The sequence below is a fragment of the Melanostigma gelatinosum genome (assembly GCF_949748355.1).
Source record: "Melanostigma gelatinosum genome assembly, chromosome: 2".
NCBI classification, from domain to species: Eukaryota; Metazoa; Chordata; class Actinopteri; order Perciformes; family Zoarcidae; genus Melanostigma; species Melanostigma gelatinosum.
Window position 1 is genome coordinate 32,076,944 of NC_136635.1, and position 12,253 is coordinate 32,089,196.

Here is a 12,253-nt window from a genome sequence, read left to right on the forward strand (position 1 = left end):
AGTTTGTTAAAAAATAAATAAAAACAATAATAATAGTAATATACCGAATTTGAATTCATTCTTTCAGATTTGAACAGCTTTTTTGACTCAATGGTGATAACCTCGAAAAGTGTTTATTCAAAACAGAACAGCAGGACAGTTAAATCAACAAAATTCTCTCGACAGAATAAAGTTTCACAGCTTTGAAGTCACTCTCAGATCTGTGTGTGTGTGTGCGTGTGTGTGTGCGTGTCTTCAGAGTCGTCCACGCAGCAGGAACATGAGGAAGACTGCACTGAGCAGGATGCAGAGCGTGCACACGGTAGGAACCACGATCTCTGTCACCATCTCCATGTGGCCTATCAACGGATCTGAGACACACAACAAGGAACTGTGAGGAAAAGTCTCCATTTACAGCCCCAGCTTCAAATAACTGGAAATCACAATCACAATCGCTTTATTGCCAAGAATGTTTGTTCGCCATATTTGGCTTGGTGTTTGGTGCATAACAATAACACAGTTCAGAAGTAAAATACATCATTTAATAATAAAATAATGTGAAAATTAAGAGTAAGTTAAATTAAGTATGTTAATTAAAGTGTCAAGTCTATAAATATTATATATATATATATTTAAATGGCTGCTATGCACCTTGAAAACGTTCAGTAAAAGTCATGCATCTCATGGATTTATCTCCATTTTTATGTGCGTGTTATTATTTCTTCATTTATTGACCTTGTATTTTGATATAATTATTTAAGTTTTTTATCTTACATTTGTTGTATTTGTCAGGCTTTCTCATTCTTAAGAAGCTTTTTGAACTCAGAGAACAAAACTCGTATTATTTGCCCCTGAAATAAAGAATCAGGCAGCATTGCATGAAAGAAACATCCCGTTGATCTCACTCAGAAGCAGCTGTTGTACCTAAACTTCATCATGCACTGGCCAAGCCTGTTGCTGATCTCTCTGGGACTTTCTTCTAGCTGGAGGGGGCGAAACAAAGAAAAACCCCGTTAGAGAGCGAAAGAACAAGCTTGAGACAGAATTCCTTCTTTGTTTGACCCCCACCGAGCTTCCTTTGTTGAGCTTCATCGTACTGACCTGCAGCCAGGAGCTGGTTACTGGAGGAGCAAGTCTCCACGGCTTTCCTCTTCCAGCTCTCCACCTGTAAAGATCCAAACACCTCTTAGCAGTGGTTCACACCATGTGCTCCACGTGTCGCGCGGCGGGACGCTTTACCTCTCTCTGATTGGGGAAGCCGTTGGAGCTGATGATGCGTTTGTAGAACTGGACCGAGGCCTTCGGGTAGCGCGGCTTGTTTTTGCTCCTGAAGTCCACGTAGTAGAGTCCGAACCGCTCGGAGAACCCTTCATCCCACTCAAAGTTATCCAGGAGAGACCAGGCTGTGTAGCCCTTCACGTTCACCCCATCCTTCATCGCTGGAAACAAACAAACAAGCAAACAATACAAACGTAACACGTCTAGATTCATCTCACATGATCCAGACTGTGAAAATCGTTCTGTTTTATCTTTGCGTGACGTTGAGCTGCTGTCTCACCTTTGAGCATTTCGTTGATGTAATCTTTGAAGTACTGCATCCTCCAGTCGTCACACAGGTTGGTGCAGAGCATCTTCTCCGACACGCCGTTTTCTGTCACGTAGATCATCGGGTTCCCATACTGAGTCTGAAGGAGACATCGTGTCACATACTGAGTCTGAAGGAGACATCGTGTCCCATACTGAGTCTGAAGGAGAGACATCGTGTCACATACTGAGTCTGAAGGAGACATCGTGTCACATACTGAGTCTGAAGGAGACATCGTGTCACATACTGAGTCTGAAGGAGACATCGTGTCACATACTGAGTCTGAAGGAGACATCGTGTCACATACTGAGTCTGAAGGAGACATTGTGTCACATACTGAGTCTGAAGGAGACATCGTGTCCCATACTGAGTCTGAAGGAGACATCGTGTCACATACTGAGTCTGAAGGAGACATCGTGTCACATACTGAGTCTGAAGGAGACATCGTGTCACATACTGAGTCTGAAGGAGACATCGTGTCACATACTGAGTCTGAAGGAGAGACATCGTGTCACATACTGAGTCTGAAGGAGACATCGTGTCACATACTGAGTCTGAAGGAGAGACATCGTGTCCCATACTGAGTCTGAAGGAGACATCGTGTCACATACTGAGTCTAAAGGAGACATCGTGTCCCATACTGAGTCTGAAGGAGAGACATCGTGTCACATACTGAGTCTGAAGGAGACATCGTGTCACATACTGAGTCTGAAGGAGACATCGTGTCACATACTGAGTCTGAAGGAGAGACATCGTGTCCCATACTGAGTCTGAAGGAGACATCGTGTCACATACTGAGTCTGAAGGAGAGACATCGTGTCCCATACTGAGTCTGAAGGAGACATCGTGTCACATACTGAGTCTGAAGGAGACATCGTGTCACATACTGAGTCTGAAGGAGACATCGTGTCACATACTGAGTCTGAAGGAGACATCGTGTCACATACTGAGTCTGAAGGAGACATCGTGTCACATACTGAGTCTGAAGGAGAGACATCGTGTCCCATACTGAGTCTGAAGGAGACATCGTGTCACATACTGAGTCTGAAGGAGACATCGTGTCACATACTGAGTCTGAAGGAGACATCGTGTCACATACTGAGTCTGAAGGAGAGACATCGTGTCACATACTGAGTCTGAAGGAGACATCGTGTCACATACTGAGTCTGAAGGGGAGACATCGTGTCACATACTGAGTCTGAAGGAGACATCGTGTCACATACTGAGTCTGAAGGAGACATCGTGTCACATACTGAGTCTGAAGGAGACATCGTGTCACATACTGAGTCTGAAGGGGAGACATCGTGTCACATACTGAGTCTGAAGGAGACATCGTGTCACATACTGAGTCTGAAGGAGACATCGTGTCACATACTGAGTCTGAAGGAGACATCGTGTCACATACTGAGTCTGAAGGAGACATCGTGTCACATACTGAGTCTGAAGGAGACATCGTGTCACATACTGAGTCTGAAGGAGACATCGTGTCCCATACTGAGTCTGAAGGAGACATCGTGTCACATACTGAGTCTGAAGGAGACATCGTGTCACATACTGAGTCTGAAGGAGACATCGTGTCCCATACTGAGTCTGAAGGAGAGACATCGTGTCACATACTGAGTCTGAAGGAGACATCGTGTCCCATACTGAGTCTGAAGGGGAGACATCGTGTCACATACTGAGTCTGAAGGAGACATCGTGTCACATACTGAGTCTGAAGGAGACATCGTGTCACATACTGAGTCTGAAGGAGACATCGTGTCACATACTGAGTCTGAAGGAGACATCGTGTCACATACTGAGTCTGAAGGGGAGACATCGTGTCACATACTGAGTCTGAAGGAGACATCGTGTCACATACTGAGTCTGAAGGAGACATCGTGTCACATACTGAGTCTGAAGGAGACATCGTGTCACATACTGAGTCTGAAGGAGACATCGTGTCACATACTGAGTCTGAAGGAGACATCGTGTCACATACTGAGTCTGAAGGAGACATCGTGTCCCATACTGAGTCTGAAGGAGAGACATCGTGTCACATACTGAGTCTGAAGGAGAGACATCGTGTCACATACTGAGTCTGAAGGAGACATCGTGTCACATACTGAGTCTGAAGGAGACATCGTGTCACATACTGAGTCTGAAGGAGACATCGTGTCACATACTGAGTCTGAAGGAGACATCGTGTCACATACTGAGTCTGAAGGAGACATCGTGTCACATACTGAGTCTGAAGGAGACATCGTGTCACATACTGAGTCTGAAGGAGACATCGTGTCACATACTGAGTCTGAAGGAGACATCGTGTCACATACTGAGTCTGAAGGAGACATCGTGTCCCATACTGAGTCTGAAGGAGACATCGTGTCCCATACTGAGTCTGAAGGAGACATCGTGTCCCATACTGAGTCTGAAGGAGACATCGTGTCCCATACTGAGTCTGAAGGAGACATCGTGTCCCATACTGAGTCTGAAGGAGACATCGTGTCACATACTGAGTCTGAAGGAGAGACATCGTGTCACATACTGAGTCTGAAGGAGACATCGTGTCCCATACTGAGTCTGAAGGAGACATCGTGTCCCATACTGAGTCTGAAGGAGACATCGTGTCACATACTGAGTCTGAAGGAGACATTGTGTCACATACTGAGTCTGAAGGAGACATCGTGTCCCATACTGAGTCTGAAGGAGACATCGTGTCCCATACTGAGTCTGAAGGAGACATCGTGTCACACACGTGACACGAGGTATCACGTGTATTTATGTAACATTTGTTGAAGAAGATGGATATCACTCATGTGTGTCAACAGAGCTGGAGCTAGTAGGTGATTAGCTTAGCTTAGCATAAAGACTGGAAGCGGAGGGAAATGGTTAGCCTCGCTCTCTTTAACGTTCAAAAACATAGAAGTGCTGTGCGGATGGATAAATGTTGTTTGTCGATAAATAATTTCACGACAAAACTCCGTCTAAAATCACAAATTGTAATTTATACATTTGTCTGCGACATAAAAGATATAATTTCATTCTTGAGCTTTAAAGTTGCTGGTATGTATTTTTGAGCTATGGATAGAGCCAGGCTACCTGTTTCCCCCTACTTCCAGTCTTTATGCTAAGCTAAGCTAATCACCTCCTGGCTCTAGCTCCAAACGTAAAGACATCAGTGTGGTTTCGATCTTCTCTTTTCATTAACTTTGAAGTAAATGAGCTTATTTTCAAAAATATTGAACTGTTTCTTCAGGTAAAATTCCAGCATAAATTGATTTTAAAATATATATCTTTAGAGCAATTGACTCTAAATTATTTGCCATTTCTATTGTCAAAAAACTGTATTCATTCAAGTTTATTGCAAAAAACTTGAACGAATAAAAATAAAATAAAATGAATCCTCCGTTAACGTTAGCTGACGTTGACTATTTCAATTTCATGCGCTTTTATTGGCATGAAAGCATTAAAATAAAAAAGTATGCAATGATATTAATATGAATACAAATACAACATTGACATGACATTACGATTGTTGGATAATAATAATAATAATAATAATAATAATAAATACAGCTTATTAAACTCTTTGAAATCTGGGACGACAGATTTGAATTTATCAAAATAAATGTTCCTTATTTCAGTGAATGTTTTATATTTTCGGAGGAAGCTCATTTTAGCTCTTCACCAGAGATTTGGTGTTCACAAGGAAAAGAACAGCGAGCACCAGAGCGCCTCACCACAGGTGTGCAGTACTAGTTTGCACATGTGCAGTAGTGTCAGTTAGAAATGTACGGATCGTGTTGCTGTTGTTCCTGTGAAGCGTAAATGAGCTGATAAATGACATCTGGACGTCTTTCACATTCCTGTTTCCCACCTTGACAAAGTTCAACAGGCGTCGGAAGCCCCAGGGAACCGAGTAGAGCCACTCGGAGCCGGGGTCGGGCCACCGTGGGTCAACCAGCTCGGCGAGGTCACGATCCGCAAAGTAGCTGTCCCCGAGGCCCGACGGGTAATTCTTCAGGGTCACGTAGCGAGTGGTGAAATGTCCGAGACCCAGGAAGTCACATGTCCCCTTGATGTAGCTCTTCTCCTGAGACGAGAAGACGGGCAGCCGCGAGGCGCCCAGGCCCTGCTGGCCGCTCTTCCTGCCTGAAGGTCAGAGTTCAGGGATTACAAATCATTTGTACAGCAACACACAACAAGCACCGTTTCGTTGAGACAAACGTTTTCTATTAAAACACCACTTCAAGACGGTTTCACCAGCGGTTCATCAACTTCCTTCTGACTCAAAGTGTTTACTTGGTGGAGTGTTACGCATCGCTAACTTATAGTTTAGATGAAGTGGAAAAATGCCTTTTTAAGCATTTTAGATCACATGACTGTTCATATTGTGCAATAGTTAAACAATATATGAAAAATCCAAATCCCATCAGTTAGCTTAGCATAATCACATATTTCCTTCTCATCATAAACAGTATGAATACAGATTTCTCCTTGTATGCAGACAGAAATAAAACTTAATAACTACGTTTACAAAAGTATTTTATTTTGCGATTCTAAAACTGTACTTTGTGATGCTTCCATGACTTCCTGTTTACGTGGCTGCTTGCTCTTGATTGGACATCGCTGACGATGTTTCCTAGTAACCGATTTACACACCACTGAGACATTTCTTATGTTTATAATAGTGCAGCTTCATTTGGTAAATCTCTAGTTTTAAACTAATTCGTAGCGACTGAGAACTTATGAAGGACTTTACGACGACAATGGAAATACGTTTTGGACTTTTGTAGCTGTGTGTGATTTGATGTGTCTTATAGTAACAATAATAACGTCAAACAAACTGCAACAACAGAATAAAGTCAGCCTCTGTCGCCGGACATTATTCTGCTGAGTACAGTCGTCTTTCTCGGAAACACTGACGTACCGACGTAGTCTTTCATAACCTGGGGGTAGTCCCCGTTAAAGAGGGGAGCAGCAAACCATCCCATGTAGAACTGGATGTATCTCTCTGCTGCGTCGATGTCCCTCTGGTTGGTGATGTCCACTGGTTCCCCCCAGTCGGCCGTGAGCGAGATCCCAACCAGGCCTACACACACACACACACACACACACACACACACACACACACACACACACACACACACACACACACACACACACACACACACACACACACACACACACACACACACACACACACACACACACACACACACTCAGCATGGCAGTGATTTATCTTTGACTTCAGTCACAAAAAAGAAATACAAAGTAAATAAAATAAATGAAAGCTTTTTCTTTTTTCTACCTTTTTGTTTGCTTCGCCACTTCATGTCATACGTGTGCCAAACCTGAGCGTGGGCCTGTTTCAAAGACAGAAAGTGTCACTTTAGTGTCTGTTGTAGTTTAGTTTGTTTGACATTATTTTGACAGTCACACACATCTACTGAAGTATGAGACTTACTTCCATCGTCTTCATTGGTGTAAAGAAAGCAAAGCTGCAGGAGTTCCTTCATGAAAATATGTCTAGGTTTGAGCGTAAAGTCCTTCATAAGTTAACAATGTTAAGTTAATAAATACATATTTAACCCACACTAATCATGTCATTACTGAGACAAATGGACATGCAGTGAAACTGTAAATGTTGTGTTCTGCACAGACAGACCACCAGTCTGGAGTCTACAGACCCCTACTGAAGTGGACACAGACCACCAGTCTGGAGTCTACAGACCACCACTGAAGTGGACACAGACCACCAGTCTGGAGTCTACAGACCACCACTGAAGTGGACACAGACCACCAGTCTGGAGTCTACAGACCACCACTGAAGTGGACACAGACCACCAGTCTGGAGTCTACAGACCACCACTGAAGTGGACACAGACCACCAGTCTGGAGTCTACAGACCACCACTGAAGTGGACACAGACCACCGTGTCTGGAGTCTACAGACCACCACTGAAGTGGACACAGACCACCAGTCTGGAGTCTACAGACCCCCACTGAAGTCGACACAGACCACCGTGTCTGGAGTCTACAGACCACCACTGAAGTGGACACAGACCACCAGTCTGGAGTCTACAGACCCCCACTGAAGTGGACACAGACCACCATGTCTGGAGTCCACAGACCCCCCACTGAAGTGGACACAGACCACCAGTCTGGAGTCTACAGACCCCCACTGAAGTGGACACAGACCACCATGTCTGGAGTCCACAGACCCCCCACTGAAGTGGACACAGACCACCATGTCTGGAGTCCACAGACCCCCCACTGAAGTGGACACAGACCACCAGTCTGGAGTCTACAGACCCCCCACTGAAGTGGACACAGACCACCATGTCTGGAGTCCACAGACCCCCCACTGAAGTGGACACAGACCACCATGTCTGGAGTCCACAGACCCCCCACTGAAGTCGACACAGACCACCAGTCTGGAGTCTACAGACCACCACTGAAGTGGACACAGATCACCGTGTCTGGAGTCTACAGACCCCCACTGAAGTGGACACAGACCACCGTGTCTCGGGTCCACAGACCACCGTGTCTCGGGTCCACAGACCACCACTGAAGTGGACACAGACCACCAGTCTGGAGTCTACAGACCACCACTGAAGTGGACACAGACCACCAGTCTGGGGTCCACAGACCACCGTGTCTCGGGTCCACAGACCCCCACTGAAGTGGACACAGACCACCAGTCTGGAGTCTTTGTACCTTGATGATGTGATGAGCAGCTTTGTAAGCTCCCGTTCCCTTCAGCTTCAGTCCGGGTGCATGTTCCCCTGTTTCATATCCCTCCACAGCGATGGACTGAAAACACAAGACGCCACGAGTCAAAACCACGTCTGCTCACCGGGACAGTGAACGCACCGTTTCCCGTTTAAAACCCGACATACCCACGGATTGTTGAAAGTGATCCAGTTCTTCACTTTGTTTCCAAATCGTTCAAAGCACAAGTCGGCAAAGTCGTTGAAGTAGTTCACCATGGTGGCGTTCTGCCAGCCGCCGTGCTTCTCCTGTAAGACCTGCGGAGTAAAAGACGTGTTAGTGTCTCAGTCGGTAAGTGGCAATAAAATAATTAAAGTGTTTGGTGCTTTGCTCACCTGAGGTAAATCCCAGTGGTACAAAGTAACGACGGGTGTGATCTTATTGTCCAGCAGCATGTTAATCAGGTCCTCGTAGTATTTGATTCCTCTCTCGTTGATGTGATCACCTGAAAGAGTTACCACTAAATAATGAATATCAATGTTCACTATCATGAAATAAAACATCATTACAATTAGGGTTGCCTTGATTGGAGTTTAACAAAATAAAATATTTATTTTTCAATGTCAAAAAAGAATGAAAAATGACTAATATCATTTTTAGAGCCCAAGGTGACGTATTTGAAGTAAAATTATTTAGAAAAGAGAAACAACTTCTAGTTATTGACTTTTCAATCTTCAATCATTTTCGGTACTGATTTCAATCACCAGCCAATGAAAAAAATAAATGTTAAAATGGTAAAGAATGGCGTTCCACACAGTGACAAACTGAAAAACAATAATATAAAAACATCGTCATGGTTACTTTTCAGTCCGCTTGGTAAAATCCTCGGCCAGGAAATAGAGAAACGATAATGGTTCAGCTTCATGTCCTTCATCAAGGTGACGTCATCCTGAAAAACAAACAAAGAAAGAGACATTTAAAAAATCAAACATTGTTCAAACCCACAGAACTTTATTTTAGGAAATAAATGAGTAAAAAAACAACTGAATGCTTTCTTGTCACAGCGTAGGAAAGAACATTGCTATAAACTGATGAGTGACAACTTTGTTCGGCTCATTTTCTGTAGAAAGCGTAGCATTAAAGCATGGTGGAATGAGCAAGCTAGCTAGCTAACTAGCCAGCCACTAAATTAGTACATTTTAACAACTTAACGCTTCATCCACACACTCTTGTCACAGCGTCGGAAAGATCATTGCTATCAACAGATGATGAGTGACAACTTTACTAATTTTCTGTAACCAGCAAAGCATCAAAGATTATCACATTATGGTGGAATTAGCAAACCAGCTAGCAAAACTAGCGGACGACTGGCAAGTTAGCTAGTTTTCTAATTCCACCGCTGCTTTAATGCCATGCTGGTTACAGAGAACGAGCCGAACAGCAGCAGCGTTCCATCCGTCTAAAGAGCTGCGACAACACTTTACCGTAACAAATAATAAGTGCTGTTTTCTTTTGTACTAGGCAAACAGTTAAACGTCAGTTCTATTTCCATCTGTCGAAGATACATTTCAAGATTTGATCAGCTTTTTCTTTTCTGACATTGTGTTCCATCTTTGGCATGTCACCTTGAATTTGTAGTAGCCCTCACACGAGGCGTCTCCCGTGTCGTTGGAGGATATTTTCCCCTTCTTGTGGGCGAATGCATCCCAGATGCTCATTCCTTTGCCATCTATGTTCCAAGCGCCTTCCGTCTGATACGCAGAGCTGCCGACTCCCCAGGAGAAACCTGCACGGTCAACCGTAACCGTTGCTGATGCTCTTTGCAGGTTATTATAACAGTTTGACTATCTTGCGTTTGATCGCGTGACCTACCAGTCGGGAAGGTGCCGTAGTGGAAAGACGTCCTCTCGTTCTTCGTCCAGTCAAAGTCCTCCCTGGCCGACACACACAGCACCAGTGTGAGCAGGTGGTACGGCCTCAGCATGCACCGCTGCAGCATCGTGGTCCTGGTCTTCAGTTACACCTGAAGGACCATAATCACCCAGTTTGAACACGAATCTCACAGATAGCAAGGCAAACCTGTGAAAAACAGCTACATGGGTTACAACATCTGTTCAATCCCTGAGCCCAGATGTCTTGAAGTAAAAACAAAGATTGAGGAACTCACACAGAACAGAGGTGTCAGGTGTCCACAGGTTTTGAGTAAAACCATCCGAACTCAAAACACTCGGGATCATTTGTTAAAATATCCACAGACAAAACACACCCAGTCAGTATCAGAGCTCGTGGATTCAAAGGAAGAGTGTCGTCTCATTTCAGCCAGCTGTAGGACACACTGACACAAAACGCCACCAGAGACAGAACGTAAGCCAGCTTGTCCAGCGCAGTCAGGATGAGCGACATGTTCAAGCTGCTGTAAATCTCCCACCGGGATAAGATTAGAAGATTAAAAGTAGGGTTGAGTCGTGTCCTTGCCAAAGCCTGTGCCGTGTCTCTCCCTACATCTGTCCCCCCTCGCCCAGCCTCTGTCTCCTCAGAACCACATGTAGATGTCTGACCTGCTGCACCTCCTGCATTTGTCTCCGCTGGAACCTGCTCCAAAGTGCAAGAAACGTCCCCAAGCTGCTGGACCTGGTTAATGGGTCCCACCCGTCAGGTTCAGAGCCAATGTTACAACAGTGAAGCATCCAGGGACATGTTCTGCCATTCATCAGCCACACACACACACACACACACACACACACACACACACACACACACACACACATACACACACACACACACACACACACACACACACACACACACACACACACACACACACACACACACACACACACACACACACACACACACACACACACACACACTGAATGACGCTCCATTTGAAGGCAGTGATGTGTGACAGTAAATTTGCTGCGGCAAACAGATCTTTTGGATTCTGACACTGTAAGCAAAGTTTGCAGCTCTGTCTCGATACGAGCTTCATCCTGTGAAACAGAACTGAAAATATTATCTCTGAAGACGCAATCAATTTAAGTATAAATAAATAAAAAGGATGAACCACTAGAAAGACGTGCATCAGTCAATGTAGTAGACTTGTTGTGACCTTCATACATTTTGTAAAGTTGACGTGTCAGAGTTTTGATGCCGTGCTGCAGTTTGTCGTGATGCTGCGCTGAATGATGTTATTGACGAGCGGACACAATTTCAACTCAATTTCTTATGAAAATAAAATGTTGCCTCCAAACTGATTCGAAAACATTTCTTGGAAAATAAATGTGTGGCTTGGAGTCAGTGGTTACACATTTAACAAGAGTTCAATAATATAATAAAACACAATAGAGGAAATGATGGCGCGTTGTCTTTGATAATCGCTTCTCTCGTCTCCAATTAGAGACCAATAACTATGATTGTATGGAATACAAAACTACATAATTACATCAACATACAGACAGTTCTGTCATACAGGAGAAAAAATGCTGATCACTCAAATACAAATGCTGTTTTAATAATTAGCTCATAATAATCAGGTAATCTAAAAAATAATACGAATACATTTATTATAAACTAAAACAATAACCATCTGCTCAGTAATAGTGAGATTTCCACTTCAGCAGGAGAAGCTCAGGTGTGATGACATTAACAAGGAGGTGAGCTGCTTCCAGGTCCTGGTCTTGTGCTGGGTCACTCACAGTCCTGGTTCTTGTGCTGGGTCACTCACAGTCCTGGTCTTGTGCTGGGTCACTCACAGTCCTGGTTCTTGTGCTGGGTCACTCACAGTCCTGGTTCTTGTGCTGGGTCACTCACAGTCCTGGTCTTGTGCTGGGTCACTCACAGTCCTGGTCTTGTGCTGGGTCACTCACAGTCCTGGTTTACTGAGACACTCGGTGCAGCTGAGCCTGAGCTTGTTGTTCTATCACATTGTACAGATTGTAGAAAACATTTCACGAAACAATACGTGAGACATGTGACTCACGTTAAACTCATGCCA

At 44.3% G+C, this 12,253-nt stretch overlaps 1 protein-coding gene across 1 annotated transcript; it reads right to left on the reverse strand.

Moving 5' to 3' along the window:
• Nucleotides 1–234: 234 nt before the first annotated feature.
• Nucleotides 235–10,258, reverse strand: LOC306791375 (lactase-like protein; the record flags this gene model as incomplete). Its single annotated transcript, XM_079288051.1, has 13 exons — nucleotides 235–350; nucleotides 1,081–1,144; nucleotides 1,219–1,418; nucleotides 1,538–1,664; nucleotides 5,424–5,698; nucleotides 6,477–6,638; nucleotides 6,858–6,912; nucleotides 8,266–8,361; nucleotides 8,448–8,576; nucleotides 8,655–8,764; nucleotides 9,121–9,208; nucleotides 9,885–10,045; nucleotides 10,132–10,258. 13 exons carry the CDS (start codon nucleotides 10,256–10,258, stop codon nucleotides 235–237), a joined length of 1,710 nt encoding a protein of 569 aa, XP_079144177.1.
• Nucleotides 10,259–12,253: the final 1,995 nt, after the last annotated feature.